This window comes from Saccoglossus kowalevskii, chromosome 3, assembly GCF_978046115.1.
Source record: "Saccoglossus kowalevskii chromosome 3, keSacKowa6.1, whole genome shotgun sequence".
NCBI classification, from domain to species: domain Eukaryota; kingdom Metazoa; phylum Hemichordata; class Enteropneusta; family Harrimaniidae; genus Saccoglossus; species Saccoglossus kowalevskii.
The window spans coordinates 47,267,344-47,289,583 of NC_140643.1; the positions used below are offsets into that span (position 1 = coordinate 47,267,344).

Below are 22,240 nucleotides of genomic sequence, written 5' to 3' on the forward strand. Positions count from 1 at the left end.
TAAAGACAAATAACTTTTCTAAGTTCCAATATGTTAGGTTTCAATCAGTATAACTCATGAATGCCATTACTCTCAAATTTGATTTTTGGTCATGTTACACATAATAGAAAATGCCAACAATACAACTTTAAGTATTCTCAAATAATGACATACATGTAATGGCATCATTACCATTATTCAATGAATAAAAAATGGCAATCCTGGGTAAAAGAGAGGGTACCCTAATCATGCATTCAAAAAGAAAATTAAACTGCACTCGCCAATTCAAAATGTTTGCCAGGTAACAACATATTGTACTAGGAATGTTTTCACTGACAGCAGAGAAGTAGTTCCTTATTGCACTTTGCTCTCATTGAAAAAAAAGCAAAAGTTTTCTGTGCTTTACCCTGAAACTTTGAAACTTATGTTGGATTATTTAAAACATATCATGTAGTCAAGCTTTTGTCAAACTTTTTGGAATTGAAAAATAAAAACATTTGTTAATTTAAAGTTTTTTGTATAACTTTTGTTTAATTTGTGAGAACGTTTGATCAAGTACCAGGAGTAAAGCAGCTGATATTATAAAATAAGACAAATTATTAGGAATAACAGAACACTTAACAAAGTTATTCAAGACTTAAACATAGGGCGACTGTTTTGACAAAAAAAACTTAATGATGAGACATAGGAATCATTGTATACAATGTTTTTGTAATTATAAATACAGAAAAAACAGAAATGTTAAACTTACCTTGGGGTTTGCAGCAAGAATGTCAGACTGTTGTCATCGGTGTGAAAGAAAAACTGAAGTGTGCTTGATAAAAGAAGGGGTGGGGCTAATTGCATATAGACACAATGGTCGAAATGCAGGGAGGGCATAGGTAGATAGAGGGTTACAGAAGACACAATGACAAAATAATCTTGATAAATGTTTAACAATTTAAAAAAAAAGAACTGAGTCACATCATTAATAATAAATTGTTTTTAGTATGACTTCATAATGCTTGTACTTTCCATTAACTGAGTTACATGTACGGTACCTATGAACAAATGTTAATACCCAGTCCAATCAGCTTAATGCCCACTAAGTAAAGTTGTTGTGTTCAACAATAGACATGAATGGAAAGTCTTGCTAACAATTAAAGAAGTATGCCACTCAAGTGACTTTTAAAGAGCAACAGAGGGAGAGAGTTGTGCATATATGTTTGCTAAAGTATGTTTTTTTTTATACCCTCATGACATACATAAATTGACAAATTGAAACAGACTTATTTAAAAAAGAAACTGCGAAGTATTAGAAATATAAAATATATCAAATAAAACAGCATAACAACTGGCAACTGACAAAAACATGCAACAAATATAGAATTTAATGTAATTAATTTTATTCCACTATAAACAGTTTACAACTGAGGTAACAAACACAATAGGTAACAAGTCGGGTGTGGTGATTGTCATGTCTGTGGGTAATAGCCGTCACAAACATTAATTTACACTTTTGCTGTGCTGATGGAATAGATGAATGCTAGTCTTGTGTTGGGTAACATTAAATTTGATACCATTGTTGAAGTAGTGTGGTGTGACCTCACAAAATGCAAGGTCATGTGAAGGACAGCAAGCTTGACCTACATTCATAAATTGTTAATTACAACCGTATTACAAAATAAAAGTATACAAAAGTAAATATATGAATGCCTGCATTGATTTTAGCAAAAACAACCTGACCAGACATTTTTTTTTTAAATTTTTTTTTTATTACAAAAATATTTTTCTTATTGTGTTTTAATAGAAGCATACTTTAATTTAACCAAAAACTATAATAGTCAATCAAGGAATTTGAGGTATTTCTGTCTTTAGAAGTGAATCTCAAATAGAGATATACATAAATCAAAAATTTGCATTTATTGTATTTTAGATCATTCAACTTTGATTTATTTATCATTTACGTAAGCATGCAATATAAACAGATCAAATACAATACACATACTGTGAATACATTATTTAAAGTCCATCAGGAAGAATGTGAAAGCAGCCTTGTGAAGCAAGCACTTTAGATATCACGTACATGTATCTCCTCTCAGTTTTAAGACAAACAACGGTCAATGCGTGCAGTCTACAACACAAATCAAACTGTTCAGTCACGTATAATACATGGTCAATTCCCTGTTTCCATCAATCAGTACAGACCATACAAAGAAGTGGCTAGATGAACAATGCCTCCCTGTCATAGTGAATGCACCTGACTTTTTTAACCATACTACGTGCCATTAAAATATCAAATTCTGTTTCTCATCTAAATATCAGAAAACCCATAATTACCACAAATTAATCACCTCGTATTTTGAACAAGTGTGATGAAATCGCAGACGACAACATTCCTCTGAAACCAAGATGAGGATGGATACAGCTATATGGGGAGCCAGGAGTCCAAGATGATGTCACACAAGGATGGATACAGCTATATGGGGAGCCAGGAGTCCAAGATGATGTCACACAAGGATGGATACAGCTATATGGGGAGCCAGGAGTCCAAGATGATGTCACACAAGGATGGATACAGCTATATGGGGAGCCAGGAGTCCAAGATGATGTCACACAAGGATGGATACAGCTATATGGGGAGCCAGGAGTCCAAGATGATGTCACACAAGGATGGATACAGCTATATGGGGAGCCAGGAGTCCAAGATGATGTCACACAAGGATGGATACAGCTATATGGGGAGCCAGGAGTCCAAGATGATGTCACACAAGGATGGATACAGCTATATGGGGAGCCAGGAGTCCAAGATGATGTCACACAAGGATGGATACAGCTATATGGGGAGCCAGGAGTCCAAGATGATGTCACACAAGGATGGATACAGCTATATGGGGAGCCAGGAGTCCAAGATGATGTCACACAAGGATGGATACAGCTATATGGGGAGCCAGGAGTCCAAGATGATGTCACACAAGGATGGATACAGCTATATGGGGAGCCAGGAGTCCAAGATGATGTCACACAAGGATGGATACAGCTATATGGGGAGCCAGGAGTCCAAGATGATGTCACACAAGGATGGATACAGCTATATGGGGAGCCAGGAGTCCAAGATGATGTCACACAAGGATGGATACAGCTATATGGGGAGCCAGGAGTCCAAGATGATGTCACACAAGGATGGATACAGCTATATGGAGAGCCAGGAGTCCAAGATGATGTCACACAAGGATGGATACAGCTATATGGGGAGCCAGGAGTCCAAGATGATGTCACACAAGGATGGATACAGCTATATGGGGAGCCAGGAGTCCAAGATGATGTCACACAAGGATGGATACAGCTATATGGGGAGCCAGGAGTCCAAGATGATGTCACACAAGGAAAGACTGTTTATCATATTCAAAGTTTCTAGTTCATTTTTTTTTTCAAATAAATGATGACTACCTCTGTCCAGCATTTGAACACACAGTCTCAGGATTTACTGTATTTTACACAGATTCAATGGCATTGTGCTGCCATAGAGATAAGCATTTTAACTGTGTGCATTTTATTTACAAGATAACACATCAAGCAAATATTTCAAATTAATCACAGTTCTGTGCGTTACTGTATACTGCACGTCTGATCATTTCAAAAACACAATGCTTCGTATGATTTGTCAGTACCAACCTTCTTGCCTGTTCTCTCAAATTTGCTTTTGGTGGATTAAAGTATTTCTTGACTTGATGTTTGGCTATGGCTGACCATTTCCCATCATTCTCACGTACCATACTATCATAGATCTCGGGTACCTGTAAAAAATGAACAAATCAAAATCACACATACCATGCCATGCCACAAATAAATTAGTAGAAATTCAAGATAGCTCAAACTTCTTATCTTATGGCAAGTACATTGTCAATACATAAATTCAAGTCCATAATGTTTGCTATGGCCAAATTAGAAGTACATCTGTTGCCAGTCATCTGTTTTACAAGACATTTAAGAAAGCGCATGTGAACATATATACATGTATATTGTAATTTTGAGAATAGTGACACATTCAGCCCAAACTATTCCATCATATGAAGAGTTATCAGTATTGTTTGAGGCAAAGTCACATGAGTAATAGCAAAAACAATTGATTTTGCCCTAAACAATACCCACAATTCTTTACAATAGAACAGTTTGACTGAATGTGGTGCTATACTCAAAAAGGCCTATTAACCAACTTGGATCAAAGAAAATTAAAATAAACAAGCCATGCATGGCACAGTCCCAGTTAGTTATCGAATTTAAGATGTATAGTTTTGTTGATAGTAATATAGCTGGATTATAACCATGTCAAGAATATGATTATGATGATTGTTTAACATTAAAATGATTGACATCTGTATCTGATCGTCAAACGAGTACTTGTCCACATTGAGAGATATTGCTCAAGAATAGCATTAATTAAAACAAAATCAGCCATTTTGTATACATGTATATATTTATGACATAAGGTGTATAATGAATATATAAAATATATAAACATAATTGAACATAATTAGTCAAAGCATGTCAGAGATGGCTCTAGAAACCCATTCATTAAAACAAAATGGCCGCCAGTCAGCCATTTTGAATTCGATCTGAAAAATAAAATGACGTGCATCAGAAACTTGTAATGTCTAATGTATGTTATAAGTTTGAACGAAATCCATCCAGAAATGCTTGATATTTGATGATTTTTTTAGCACAAAAGTAGCCACCATTCGGACACTTTGAATAGGATCGTCTAACCAATAAATCTATATCAGGAACTCGTAATGTCTGAATGTATGTTATAAGTTTGAATAAAATCCATTCATAAATGCTAGAAATGCTTGATATTTGATGATTTTTTTAGCACAAATATGGCTACTATTTCGCCACTTTGAATAGGATCGTCAAACCAATAAATCTGTATATCTACGACATGATGTAGGATGAATATTAAAAATTTAAACATAATCAGTCAAAGCATGTCAGAGATATGGCTCTATAAGCCCTTTCATTAAAACAAAATGGCAGCCAGTCAGCCATTTTGAATCCAATCTGAAAAACAAAATGATGTGCATCAAGGTCCTATAATGTCCAATGTATATACCAAGTCCACCTGTAAACAGCCGAGAATTGCTTAATTTTGATGATTTTCAGTGCAAAAATGGCTGCCATTTGGCCATCTTGAATCAGATCGTGAAACAAATTCATGTGCATATGTATAATGTAATGTATGATGTATGTGTAAAGTTTGATTGTGATTGGTCCAGGCATTTCTAAGATACAGGTCTGGACGCACGCACTGCATCCAAACGGGAACTAAAAATATGGCGCTCAAGGGAATAATATTAGGGTAATTCTATTTAATGATTGAAAGTGGATTATCTAGTAATTTCTTTGCACCAATGACTCGTTAATTGCACCCCTTTCCTGCATTCACAATTCAATGCATATTATACACTGTACCTGTTCTAATACTAATCCTTGCCTGGCTGCTGGTGGCTCCATCATTGATAAGTGTTCTAAGTACCTCTGTAAGTCTACTAGCATTGGTATCTGATCTAATAAGACCTCTGTCATGTGGGCTCGCAGCTGTTAAAAAAACAAACATGATGTGAAAATTAATTAGAAAGTGCTCTCAGAAAAAGTCTAGATGATGTGACTAATTTAAATAAAATTACCTTTATTGTTTATCAACAATTACAGAGTTGGAGGGGGGGGGGGGTCCCCTACTCTATAACACTGCTAAAAAATACCCACTGCTACGCTAAAATATGTTTCAGTTCTCATACAAGTAATGTGGGAAAACTCTTACTCAACTGACATACTTCTTAGCACCAAAGTGATCGGTTAAATATCAGTACAGACTCAGGTAAACTGCAATGTAGTCAAAAAATTATATTTACATAATATATATTTAGTCTGGTAATGGAAATAATTGTAACACTGACCTTGAGTATCTGGTTCTTATTATGAGAATTGAATTCATATTTCCTCTGGCACTCGGGCCCCATAAGTAGGTTAAACATTGCAATCCATATTTGACCCTCTAACTTAGTTAATTTTAGTCTTTCACTCATTGGTACTTCTTGCCATTTGCCATCAATATACTTCAATAGTTTACCTAAAAAATACAGCAGTGAATGAGAGCTGTGAACATCCCTCTCGCACAATAGTAAGCAGTAAGCCGTAAGAAAACATGATTTTAAAGCATTTTTAGTTTTAAGATGGATGCCATTTGGCCATCTTCATTTGGATCATGTGCATATGTATGACATGAGAAAAGGCATTTAACAGCATTCGTTAAAACAAATGGTCACCAGAGAGCCATTTTGATTTTGATATGTAAAACAAAATTATCGGGTATATGTAACAAAGCCCCAATGTTCATTCTATGCACTATGTTTGAATGAAATCGAAAACAAGACACAAACAGATGTTTTTTGGGCGTTTTTCAAATAATATCAACAGCTTGAATATAAAATTTTCACAAAGTAGAAAAAAAACACGTATATTTTGCTAATGTTTTATTGTAATTTTTTTTTCTCATTTCCCCCCCCCCCCCCCCCGTGATTCCTTTATAGTACAACTTATCATGATCCAAGGATATAGTTCAATTAAATATTAATATTATTAACAATTTTGATCAAAACTAGCTGCCAATAAAAAATTATCTTTATTTAGTCCAAAATTAAGAAAAAAACTGAAGAAAAATAAATGAGAATATAAAAAAATGTGGAACCAAAATTTTGACAGGAAAACATATGGCATAATACTGGTTAATATAGAACAATCCCCTCAATATTGTATTCAAATTATGAGTGATTATGGTTTGCATCAAATTACTGAGTAATCACAAGTAGAACAACAAAATATTACAGAGTTGGCATGTAACAACATACTGGTACATGGTTTCACAACATATAAGTGATTTTGGCATGTAATAACATACTGGTATATGGTTTCACAACCTATAAGTAATGTTGGCATGTAATAACATACTGGTACATGGTTTCACAACCTATAAGTAATGTTGGCATGTAATAACATACTGGTACATGGTTTCACAACCTATAAGTGATGTGGGCATGTAATAACATACTGGTACATGGTTTCACAACCTATAAGTGATGTGGGCATGTAATAACATACTGGTACATGGTTTCACAACCTATAAGTACTGTGAGCATGTAATAACATACTGGTACATGGTTTCACAACCTATAAGTGCTGTGAGCATGTAATAACATACTGGTACATGGTTTCACAACCTATAAGTGCTGTGAGCATGTAATAACATACTGGAACATGGTTTCACAACCTGTAAGTGCTGTGAGCATGTAATAACATACTGGTACATGGTTTCACAACCTATAAGTGCTGTGAGCATGTAATAACATACTGGAACACGGTTTCACAACCTATAAGTAATGTTTGGCATGTAATAACATACTGGTACATGGTTTCACAACCTATAAGTGCTGTGAGCATGTAATAACATACTGGAACATGGTTTCACAACCTGTAAGTGCTGTGAGCATGTAATAACATACTGGTACATGGTTTCACAACCTATAAGTGCTGTGAGCATGTAATAACATACTGGAACATGGTTTCACAACCTATAAGTGCTGTGGGCATGTAATAACATACTGGTACATGGTTTCACAACCTATACGTGCTATGGGCATGTAATAACATACTGGAACACGGTTTCACAACCTATAAGTAATGTTTGGCATGTAATAACATACTGGTACATGGTTTCACAACCTATAAGTGCTGTGAGCATGTAATAACATACTGGAACATGGTTTCACAACCTGTAAGTGCTGTGAGCATGTAATAACATACTGGTACATGGTTTCACAACCTATAAGTGATGTGGGCATGTAATAACATACTGGTACATGGTTTCACAACCTATAAGTGCTGTGAGCATGTAATAACATACTGGAACATGGTTTCACAACCTATAAGTGCTGTGGGCATGTAATAACATACTGGTACATGGTTTCACAACCTATAAGTGCTGTGAGCATGTAATAACATACTGGTACAAGGTTTCACAACCTATAAGTGCTGTGAGCATGTAATAACATACTGGTACATGGTTTCACAACCTATAAGTGCTGTGAGCATGTAATAACATACTGGTACATGGTTTAACAACCTATAAATGCTGTGGGCATGTAATAACATACTGGTACATGGTTTCACAACCTATAAGTGATGTTGGCATGTAATAACATACTGGTACATGGTTTCACAACCTATAAGTGATGTGGGCATGTAATAACATACTGGTACATGGTTTCACAACCTATAAGTGATGTGGGCATGTAATAACATACTGGTACATGGTTTCACAACCTATAAGTGCTGTGGGCATGTAATAACATACTGGTACATGGTTTCACAACCTATAAGTGCTGTGAGCATGTAATAACATACTGGTACATGGTTTCACAACCTATAAGTGCTGTTGGCATGTAATAACATACTGGTACATGGTTTCACAACCTGTAAGTGCTGTGAGCATGTAATAACATACTGGTACACGGTTTCACAACCTATAAGTAATGTTGGCATGTAATAACACACTGGTACATGGTTTCACAACCTATAAATAATGTTGGCATGTAATAACATACTGGTACATGGTTTCACAACCTATAAGTACTGTGAGCATGTAATAACATACTGGTACATGGTTTCACAACCTATAAGTGCTGTGAGCATGTAATAACATACTGGTACATGGTTTCACAACCTATAAGTGCTGTGAGCATGTAATAACATACTGGAACATGGTTTCACAACCTGTAAGTGCTGTGAGCATGTAATAACATACTGGTACATGGTTTCACAACCTATAAGTGCTGTGAGCATGTAATAACATACTGGAACACGGTTTCACAACCTATAAGTAATGTTTGGCATGTAATAACATACTGGTACATGGTTTCACAACCTATAAGTGCTGTGAGCATGTAATAACATACTGGAACATGGTTTCACAACCTGTAAGTGCTGTGAGCATGTAATAACATACTGGAACATGGTTTCACAACCTGTAAGTGCTGTGAGCATGTAATAACATACTGGTACATGGTTTCACAACCTATAAGTGATGTGGGCATGTAATAACATACTGGTACATGGTTTCACAACCTATAAGTGCTGTGAGCATGTAATAACATACTGGAACATGGTTTCACAACCTATAAGTGCTGTGGGCATGTAATAACATACTGGTACATGGTTTCACAACCTATAAGTGCTGTGAGCATGTAATAACATACTGGTACAAGGTTTCACAACCTATAAGTGCTGTGAGCATGTAATAACATACTGGTACATGGTTTCACAACCTATAAGTGCTGTGAGCATATAATAACATACTGGTACATGGTTTAACAACCTATAAGTGCTGTGGGCATGTAATAACATACTGGTACATGGTTTCACAACCTATACGTGCTATGGGCATGTAATAACATACTGGTACATGGTTTCACAACCTATAAGTGATGTGGGCATGTAATAACATACTGGTACATGGTTTCACAACCTACATGTATAAGTGCTGTGGGCATGTAATAACATACTGGTACATGGTTTCACAACCTATAAGTGCTGTGAGCATGTAATAACATACTGGTACATGGTTTCACAACCTATAAGTGCTGTTGGCATGTAATAACATACTGGTACATGGTTTCACAACCTGTAAGTGCTGTGAGCATGTAATAACATACTGGTACACGGTTTCACAACCTATAAGTAATGTTGGCATGTAATAACACACTGGTACATGGTTTCACAACCTATAAATAATGTTGGCATGTAATAACATACTGGTACATGGTTTCACAACCTAAGTGCTGTGGGCATGTAATAACATACTGGTACATGGTTTCACAACCTACACGTGCTATGGGCATGTAATAACATACTGGTACACGGTTTCACAACCTATAAGTGATGTGGGCATGTAATAACATACTGGTACATGGTTTCACAACCTATAAGTAATGTTGGCATGTAATAACATACTGGTACATGGTTTCACAACCTATAAGTGATGTGGGCATGTAATAACATACTGGTACATGGTTTCACAACCTATAAGTGATGTGGGCATGTAATAACATACTGGTACATGGTTTCACAACCTATAAGTACTGTGAGCATGTAATAACATACTGGTACATGGTTTCACAACCTATAAGTGCTGTGAGCATGTAATAACATACTGGTACATGGTTTCACAACCTATAAGTGCTGTGAGCATGTAATAACATACTGGTACATGGTTTCACAACCTATAAGTGCTGTGAGCATGTAATAACATACTGGAACATGGTTTCACAACCTATAAGTGCTGTGGGCATGTAATAACATACTGGTACATGGTTTCACAACCTATAAGTGCTGTGAGCATGCAATAACATACTGGTACATGGTTTCACAACCTATAAGTGCTGTGAGCATGTAATAACATACTGGAACCTGGTTTCACAACCTATAAGTGCTGTGAGCATGTAATAACATACTGGTACATGGTTTAACAACCTATAAGTGATGTGGGCATGTAATAACATACTGATACATGGTTTAACAACCTATAAGTGCTGTGAGCATGCAATAACATACTGGTACATGGTTTCACAACCTATAAGTGCTGTGAGCATGTAATAACATACTGGAACCTGGTTTCACAACCTATAAGTGCTGTGAGCATGTAATAACATACTGGTACATGGTTTAACAACCTATAAGTGATGTGGGCATGTAATAACATACTGATACATGGTTTCACAACCTATAAGTGCTGTGAGCATGTAATAACATATTGGTACATGGTTTCACAACCTATAAGTGCTGTGAGCATGTAATAACATACTGGTACATGGTTTAACAACCTATAAGTGATGTGGGCATGTAATAACATACTGGTACATGGTTTCACAACCTATAAGTGCTGTGAGCATGTAATAACATACTGGTACATGGTTTAACAACCTATAAGTGCTGTGAGCATGTAATAACATACTGGTACATGGTTTCACAACCTATATGTGCTGTTGGCATGTAATAACATACTGGTACATGGTTTCACAACCTAAGTGCTGTGGGCATGTAATAACATACTGGCGGTACATGATTTCACAACCTATAAGTAATGTTGGCATGTAATAACATACTGGTACATGGTTTCACAACCTATAAGTGATGTGGGCATGTAATAACACACTGGTACATGGTTTCACAACCTACATGTATAAGTGCTGTGGGCATGTAATAACATACTGGTACATGGTTTCACAACCTATAAGTGATGTGGGCATGTAATAACATACTGGTACATGGTTTCACAACCTATAAGTGCTGTGAGCATGTAATAACATACTGGTACATGGTTTCACAACCTATAAGTGCTGTGAGCATGTAATAACATACTGGAACATGGTTTCACAACCTATAAGTGCTGTGAGCATGTAATAACATACTGGTACATGGTTTAACAACCTATAAGTGCTGTGGGCATGTAATAACATACTGGTACATGGTTTCACAACCTATAAGTGATGTGGGCATGTAATAACATACTGGTACATGGTTTCACAACCAATAAGTGCTGTGAGCATGTAATAACTTACTGGTACATGGTTTCATAACCTATAAGTGCTGTGAGCATGTAATAACATACTGGTACATGGTTTAACAACCTATAAGTGCTGTGAGCATGTAATAACATACTGGTACATGGTTTCACAACCTATAAGTAATGTTGGCATGTAATAACATACTGGTACATGGTTTCACAACCTATATGTGCTATGGGCATGTAATAACATACTGGTACATGGTTTCACAACCTATAAGTGCTGTGAGCATGTAATAACATACTGGTACATGGTTTCACAACCTATAAGTGCTGTGGGCATGTAATAACATACTGGAACATGGTTTCACAACCTATAAGTGATGTGGGCATGTAATAACATACTGGTACATGGTTTCACAACCTATAAGTGATGTTGGCATGTAATAACATACTGGAACATGGTTTCACAACCTATAAGTGCTGTGAGCATGTAATAACATACTGGTACACGGTTTCACAACCTATAAGTGATGTTGGCATGTAAAACCATACTGGTACATGGTTTCACAACCTATAAGTGATGTGGGCATGTAATAACATACTGGTACATGGTTTCACAACCTATAAGTGATGTGGGCATGTAATAACATACTGGTACATGGTTTCACAACCTACATGTATAAGTGCTGTGGGCATGTAATAACATACTGGTACATGGTTTCACAACCTATAAGTGATGTGGGCATGTAATAACATACTGGTACATGGTTTCACAACCTAAGTGCTGTGGGCATGTAATAACATACTGGTACATGGTTTCACAACCTATAGGTGCTGTGAGCATGTAATAACATACTGGTACATGGTTTCACAACCTGTAAGTGCTGTGAGCATGTAATAACATACTGGAACACGGTTTCACAACCTATAAGTAATGTTTGGCATGTAATAACATACTGGTACATGGTTTCACAACCTATAAGTGCTGTGAGCATGTAATAACATACTGGAACATGGTTTCACAACCTGTAAGTGCTGTGAGCATGTAATAACATACTGGTACATGGTTTCACAACCTATAAGTGCTGTGAGCATGTAATAACATACTGGAACATGGTTTCACAACCTGTAAGTGCTGTGAGCATGTAATAACATACTGGTACATGGTTTCACAACCTATAAGTGATGTGGGCATGTAATAACATACTGGTACATGGTTTCACAACCTATAAGTGCTGTGAGCATGTAATAACATACTGGAACATGGTTTCACAACCTATAAGTGCTGTGGGCATGTAATAACATACTGGAACATGGTTTCACAACCTATAAGTGCTGTGAGCATGCAATAACATACTGGTACATGGTTTCACAACCTATAAGTGCTGTGAGCATGTAATAACATACTGTAACATGGTTTCACAACCTGTAAGTGCTGTGAGCATGTAATAACATACTGGTACATGGTTTCACAACCTATAAGTGCTGTGAGCATGTAATATCATACTGGAACACGGTTTCACAACCTATAAGTAATGTTTGGCATGTAATAACATACTGGTACATGGTTTCACAACCTATAAGTGCTGTGAGCATGTAATAACATACTGGAACATGGTTTCACAACCTGTAAGTGCTGTGAGCATGTAATAACATACTGGTACATGGTTTCACAACCTATAAGTGCTGTGAGCATGTAATAACATACTGGAACATGGTTTCACAACCTGTAAGTGCTGTGAGCATGTAATAACATACTGGTACATGGTTTCACATTCTATAAGTGCTGTGAGCATGTAATAACATACTGGTACATGGTTTCACAACCTATAAGTGCTGTGAGCATGTAATAACATACTGGTACATGGTTTCACAACCTATAAGTGCTGTGAGCATGTAATAACATACTGGAACATGGTTTCACAACCTATAAGTGCTGTGAGCATGTAATAACATACTGGTACATGGTTTCACAACCTATAAGTGCTGTGAGCATGTAATAACATACTGGTACATGGTTTCACAACCTATAAGTGCTGTGAGCATGTAATAACATACTGGTACATGGTTTCACAACCTATAAGTGCTGTGAGCATGTAATAACATACTGGAACATGGTTTCACAACCTGTAAGTGCTGTGAGCATGTAATAACATACTGGTACATGGTTTCACAACCTATAAGTGCTGTGAGCATGTAATAACATACTGGAACACGGTTTCACAACCTATAAGTAATGTTTGGCATGTAATAACATACTGGTACATGGTTTCACAACCTATAAGTGCTGTGAGCATGTAATAACATACTGGAACATGGTTTCACAACCTGTAAGTGCTGTGAGCATGTAATAACATACTGGTACATGGTTTCACAACCTATAAGTGCTGTGAGCATGTAATAACATACTGGAACATGGTTTCACAACCTGTAAGTGCTGTGAGCATGTAATAACATACTGGTACATGGTTTCACAACCTATAAGTGATGTGGGCATGTAATAACATACTGGTACATGGTTTCACAACCTATAAGTGCTGTGAGCATGTAATAACATACTGGAACATGGTTTCACAACCTATAAGTGCTGTGGGCATGTAATAACATACTGGTACATGGTTTCACAACCTATAAGTGCTGTGAGCATGTAATAACATACTGGTACAAGGTTTCACAACCTATAAGTGCTGTGAGCATGTAATAACATACTGGTACATGGTTTCACAACCTATAAGTGCTGTGAGCATGTAATAACATACTGGTACATGGTTTAACAACCTATAAGTGCTGTGGGCATGTAATAACATACTGGTACATGGTTTCACAACCTATACGTGCTATGGGCATGTAATAACATACTGGTACATGGTTTCACAACCTATAAGTGATGTTGGCATGTAATAACATACTGGTACATGGTTTCACAACCTATAAGTGATGTGGGCATGTAATAACATACTGGTACATGGTTTCACAACCTATAAGTGATGTGGGCATGTAATAACATACTGGTACATGGTTTCACAACCTACATGTATAAGTGCTGTGGGCATGTAATAACATACTGGTACATGGTTTCACAACCTATAAGTGCTGTGAGCATGTAATAACATACTGGTACATGGTTTCACAACCTATAAGTGCTGTTGGCATGTAATAACATACTGGTACATGGTTTCACAACCTGTAAGTGCTGTGAGCATGTAATAACATACTGGTACACGGTTTCACAACCTATAAGTAATGTTGGCATGTAATAACACACTGGTACATGGTTTCACAACCTATAAATAATGTTGGCATGTAATAACATACTGGTACATGGTTTCACAACCTAAGTGCTGTGGGCATGTAATAACATACTGGTACATGGTTTCACAACCTACACGTGCTATGGGCATGTAATAACATACTGGTACACAGTTTCACAACCTATAAGTGATGTGGGCATGTAATAACATACTGGTACATGGTTTCACAACCTATAAGTAATGTTGGCATGTAATAACACACTGGTACATGGTTTCACAACCTATAAATAATGTTTGCATGTAATAACATACTGGTACATGGTTTCACAACCTAAGTGCTGTGGGCATGTAATAACATACTGGTACATGGTTTCACAACCTACACATGCTATGGGCATGTAATAACATACTGGTACACGGTTTCACAACCTATAAGTGATGTGGGCATGTAATAACATACTGGTACATGGTTTCACAACCTATAAGTAATGTTGGCATGTAATAACATACTGGTACATGGTTTCACAACCTATAAGTGATGTGGGCATGTAATAACATACTGGTACATGGTTTCACAACCTATAAGTACTGTGAGCATGTAATAACATACTGGTACATGGTTTCACAACCTATAAGTGCTGTGAGCATGTAATAACATACTGGTACATGGTTTCACAACCTATAAGTGCTGTGAGCATGTAATAACATACTGGTACATGGTTTCACAACCTATAAGTGCTGTGAGCATGTAATAACATACTGGAACATGGTTTCACAACCTATAAGTGCTGTGGGCATGTAATAACATACTGGTACATGGTTTCACAACCTATAAGTGCTGTGAGCATGCAATAACATACTGGTACATGGTTTCACAACCTATAAGTGCTGTGAGCATGTAATAACATACTGGAACCTGGTTTCACAACCTATAAGTGCTGTGAGCATGTAATAACATACTGGTACATGGTTTAACAACCTATAAGTGATGTGGGCATGTAATAACATACTGATACATGGTTTCACAACCTATAAGTGCTGTGAGCATGTAATAACATATTGGTACATGGTTTCACAACCTATAAGTGCTGTGAGCATGTAATAACATACTGGTACATGGTTTAACAACCTATAAGTGATGTGGGCATGTAATAACATACTGGTACATGGTTTCACAACCTATAAGTGCTGTGAGCATGTAATAACATACTGGAACATGGTTTCACAACCTATAAGTGCTGTGAGCATGTAATAACATACTGGTACATGGTTTCACAACCTATAAGTGCTTTGAGCATGTAATAACATACTGGTACATGGTTTCACAACCTATAAGTGATGTGGGCATGTAATAACATACTGGAACCTGGTTTCACAACCTATAAGTGCTGTGAGCATGTAATAACATACTGGTACATGGTTTCACAACCTATAAGTGCTGTGAGCATGTAATAACATACTGGTACATGGTTTAACAACCTATAAGTGCTGTGAGCATGTAATAACATACTGGTACATGGTTTCACAACCTATATGTGCTGTTGGCATGTAATAACATACTGGTACATGGTTTCACAACCTAAGTGCTGTGGGCATGTAATAACATACTGGCGGTACATGATTTCACAACCTGAGTGCTGTGGGCATGTAAGAACACACTGGTACATGGTTTCACAACCTATAAGTAATGTTGGCATGTAATAACATACTGGTACATGGTTTCACAACCTATAAGTGATGTGGGCATGTAATAACACACTGGTACATGGTTTCACAACCTACATGTATAAGTGCTGTGGGCATGTAATAACATACTGGTACATGGTTTCACAACCTATAAGTGATGTGGGCATGTAATAACATACTGGTACATGGTTTCACAACCTATAAGTGCTGTGAGCATGTAATAACATACTGGTACATGGTTTCACAACCTATAAGTGCTGTGAGCATGTAATAACATACTGGAACATGGTTTCACAACCTATAAGTGCTGTGAGCATGTAATAACATACTGGTACATGGTTTAACAACCTATAAGTGCTGTGGGCATGTAATAACATACTGGTACATGGTTTAACAACCTATAAGTGCTGTGGGCATGTAATAACATACTGGTACATGGTTTCACAACCTATAAGTGATGTGGGCATGTAATAACATACTGGTACATGGTTTCACAACCAATAAGTGCTGTGAGCATGTAATAACATACTGGTACATGGTTTCATAACCTATAAGTGCTGTGAGCATGTAATAACATACTGGTACATGGTTTAACAACCTATAAGTGCTGTGAGCATGTAATAACATACTGGTACATGGTTTCACAACCTATAAATAATGTTGGCATGTAATAACATACTGGTACACGGTTTCACAACCTATAAGTGCTGTGGGCATGTAATAACATACTGGTACAAGGTTTCACAACCTATAAGTGCTGTGGGCATGTAATAACATACTGGAACATGGTTTCACAACCTATAAGTGATGTGGGCATGTAATAACATACTGGTACATGGTTTCACAACCTATAAGTGATGTTGGCATGTAATAACATACTGGAACATGGTTTCACAACCTATAAGTGCTGTGAGCATGTAATAACATACTGGTACACGGTTTCACAACCTATAAGTGATGTTGACATGTAAAACCATACTGGTACATGGTTTCACAACCTATAAGTGATGTGGGCATGTAATAACATACTGGTACATGGTTTCACAACCTATAAGTGATGTGGGCATGTAATAACATACTGGTACATGGTTTCACAACCTACATGTATAAGTGCTGTGGGCATGTAATAACATACTGGTACATGGTTTCACAACCTATAAGTGATGTGGGCATGTAATAACATACTGATACATGGTTTCACAACCTATAAGTGCTGTGAGCATGTAATAACATATTGGTACATGGTGTCACAACCTATAAGTGCTGTGAGCATGTAATAACATACTGGTACATGGTTTAACAACCTATAAGTGATGTGGGCATGTAATAACATACTGGTACATGGTTTCACAACCTATAAGTGCTGTGAGCATGTAATAACATACTGGAACATGGTTTCACAACCTATAAGTGCTGTGAGCATGTAATAACATACTGGTACATGGTTTCACAACCTATAAGTGCTGTGAGCATGTAATAACATACTGGTACATGGTTTCACAACCTATAAGTGATGTGGGCATGTAATAACATACTGGAACCTGGTTTCACAACCTATAAGTGCTGTGAGCATGTAATAACATACTGGTACATGGTTTCACAACCTATAAGTGCTGTGAGCATGTAATAACATACTGGTACATGGTTTAACAACCTATAAGTGCTGTGAGCATGTAATAACATACTGGTACATGGTTTCACAACCTATATGTGCTGTTGGCATGTAATAACATACTGGTACATGGTTTCACAACCTACACATGCTATGGGCATGTAATAACATACTGGTACACGGTTTCACAACCTATAAGTGATGTGGGCATGTAATAACATACTGGTACATGGTTTCACAACCTATAAGTGATGTGGGCATGTAATAACATACTGGTACATGGTTTCACAACCTATAAGTACTGTGAGCATGTAATAACATACTGGTACATGGTTTCACAACCTATAAGTGCTGTGAGCATGTAATAACATACTGGTACATGGTTTCACAACCTATAAGTGCTGTGAGCATGTAATAACATACTGGTACATGGTTTCACAACCTATAAGTGCTGTGAGCATGTAATAACATACTGGAACATGGTTTCACAACCTATAAGTGCTGTGGGCATGTAATAACATACTGGTACATGGTTTCACAACCTATAAGTGCTGTGAGCATGCAATAACATACTGGTACATGGTTTCACAACCTATAAGTGCTGTGAGCATGTAATAACATACTGGAACCTGGTTTCACAACCTATAAGTGCTGTGAGCATGTAATAACATACTGGTACATGGTTTAACAACCTATAAGTGATGTGGGCATGTAATAACATACTGATACATGGTTTCACAACCTATAAGTGCTGTGAGCATGTAATAACATATTGGTACATGGTTTCACAACCTATAAGTGCTGTGAGCATGTAATAACATACTGGTACATGGTTTAACAACCTATAAGTGATGTGGGCATGTAATAACATACTGGTACATGGTTTCACAACCTATAAGTGCTGTGAGCATGTAATAACATACTGGAACATGGTTTCACAACCTATAAGTGCTGTGAGCATGTAATAACATACTGGTACATGGTTTCACAACCTATAAGTGCTGTGAGCATGTAATAACATACTGGTACATGGTTTCACAACCTATAAGTGATGTGGGCATGTAATAACATACTGGAACCTGGTTTCACAACCTATAAGTGCTGTGAGCATGTAATAACATACTGGTACATGGTTTCACAACCTATAAGTGCTGTGAGCATGTAATAACATACTGGTACATGGTTTAACAACCTATAAGTGCTGTGAGCATGTAATAACATACTGGTACATGGTTTCACAACCTATATGTGCTGTTGGCATGTAATAACATACTGGTACATGGTTTCACAACCTAAGTGCTGTGGGCATGTAATAACATACTGGCGGTACATGATTTCACAACCTAAGTGCTGTGGGCATGTAAGAACACACTGGTACATGGTTTCACAACCTATAAGTAATGTTGGCATGTAATAACATACTGGTACATGGTTTCACAACCTATAAGTGATGTGGGCATGTAATAACACACTGGTACATGGTTTCACAACCTACATGTATAAGTGCTGTGGGCATGTAATAACATACTGGTACATGGTTTCACAACCTATAAGTGATGTGGGCATGTAATAACATACTGGTACATGGTTTCACAACCTATAAGTGCTGTGAGCATGTAATAACATACTGGTACATGGTTTCACAACCTATAAGTGCTGTGAGCATGTAATAACATACTGGAACATGGTTTCACAACCTATAAGTGCTGTGAGCATGTAATAACATACTGGTACATGGTTTAACAACCTATAAGTGCTGTGGGCATGTAATAACATACTGGTACATGGTTTAACAACCTATAAGTGCTGTGGGCATGTAATAACATACTGGTACATGGTTTCACAACCTATAAGTGATGTGGGCATGTAATAACATACTGGTACATGGTTTCACAACCAATAAGTGCTGTGAGCATGTAATAACATACTGGTACATGGTTTCATAACCTATAAGTGCTGTGAGCATGTAATAACATACTGGTACATGGTTTAACAACCTATAAGTGCTGTGAGCATGTAATAACATACTGGTACATGGTTTCACAACCTATAAGTAATGTTGGCATGTAATAACATACTGGTACACGGTTTCACAACCTATAAGTGCTGTGGGCATGTAATAACATACTGGTACAAGGTTTCACAACCTATAAGTGCTGTGGGCATGTAATAACATACTGGAACATGGTTTCACAACATATAAGTGATGTGGGCATGTAATAACATACTGGAACATGGTTTCACAACCTATAAGTGCTGTGAGCATGTAATAACATACTGGTACACGGTTTCACAACCTATAAGTGATGTTGACATGTAAAACCATACTGGTACATGGTTTCACAACCTATAAGTGATGTGGGCATGTAATAACATACTGGTACATGGTTTCACAACCTATAAGTGATGTGGGCATGTAATAACATACTGGTACATGGTTTCACAACCTACATGTATAAGTGCTGTGGGCATGTAATAACATACTGGTACATGGTTTCACAACCTATAAGTGATGTGGGCATGTAATAACATACTGATACATGGTTTCACAACCTATAAGTGCTGTGAGCATGTAATAACATATTGGTACATGGTGTCACAACCTATAAGTGCTGTGAGCATGTAATAACATACTGGTACATGGTTTAACAACCTATAAGTGATGTGGGCATGTAATAACATACTGGTACATGGTTTCACAACCTATAAGTGCTGTGAGCATGTAATAACATACTGGAACATGGTTTCACAACCTATAAGTGCTGTGAGCATGTAATAACATACTGGTACATGGTTTCACAACCTATAAGTGCTGTGAGCATGTAATAACATACTGGTACATGGTTTCACAACCTATAAGTGATGTGGGCATGTAATAACATACTGGAACCTGGTTTCACAACTATAAGTGCTGTGAGCATGTAATAACATACTGGTACATGGTTTCACAACCTATAAGTGCTGTGAGCATGTAATAACATACTGGTACATGGTTTAACAACCTATAAGTGCTGTGAGCATGTAATAACATACTGGTACATGGTTTCACAACCTATATGTGCTGTGGGCATGTAATAACATACTGGCGGTACATGATTTCACAACCTAAGTGCTGTGGGCATGTAAGAACACACTGGTACATGGTTTCACAACCTATAAGTAATGTTGGCATGTAATAACATACTGGTACATGGTTTCACAACCTATAAGTAATGTTGGCATGCAATAACATACTGGTACATGGTTTCACAACCTATAAGTGCTGTGGGCATGTAATAACATACTGGTACATGGTTTCACAACCTATAAGTGCTGTGGGCATGTAATAACATACTGGTACATGGTTTCACAACCTATAAGTGCTGTGAGCATGTAATAACATACTGGTACATGGTTTCACAACCTATAAGTGATGTGGGCATGTAATAACATACTGGAACCTGGTTTCACAACCTATAAGTGCTGTGAGCATGTAATAACATACTGGTACATGGTTTCACAACCTATAAGTGCTGTGAGCATGTAATAACATACTGGTACATGGTTTAACAACCTATAAGTGCTGTGAGCATGTAATAACATACTGGTACATGGTTTCACAACCTATATGTGCTGTTGGCATGTAATAACATACTGGTACATGGTTTCACAACCTAAGTGCTGTGGGCATGTAATAACATACTGGCGGTACATGATTTCACAACCTAAGTGCTGTGGGCATGTAAGAACACACTGGTACATGGTTTCACAACCTATAAGTAATGTTGGCATGTAATAACATACTGGTACATGGTTTCACAACCTATAAGTGATGTGGGCATGTAATAACACACTGGTACATGGTTTCACAACCTACATGTATAAGTGCTGTGGGCATGTAATAACATACTGGTACATGGTTTCACAACCTATAAGTGATGTGGGCATGTAATAACATACTGGTACATGGTTTCACAACCTATAAGTGCTGTGAGCATGTAATAACATACTGGTACATGGTTTCACAACCTATAAGTGCTGTGAGCATGTAATAACATACTGGAACATGGTTTCACAACCTATAAGTGCTGTGAGCATGTAATAACATACTGGTACATGGTTTAACAACCTATA

The 22,240-nt window shown here is 37.0% G+C and overlaps 1 protein-coding gene across 2 annotated transcripts in view; it reads right to left on the reverse strand.

Annotated features, from left to right (window-relative positions):
* The window catches only part of LOC102804386 (zinc finger MYND domain-containing protein 10-like), an 84,715-nt gene that overhangs the window by 20,196 nt on the left and 42,279 nt on the right, over positions 1-22,240 (reverse strand). For both annotated transcript variants that reach the window (XM_085497280.1, XM_085497281.1), the window contains 3 exons: positions 5,916-6,088; positions 5,431-5,556; positions 3,634-3,755 (listed from right to left, as the gene is read on the reverse strand). In XM_085497280.1, the coding sequence (XP_085353406.1) occupies positions 3,634-3,755; positions 5,431-5,556; positions 5,916-6,088 (421 nt within the window). The remainder of the gene's footprint in view (positions 1-3,633; positions 3,756-5,430; positions 5,557-5,915; positions 6,089-22,240) is intronic.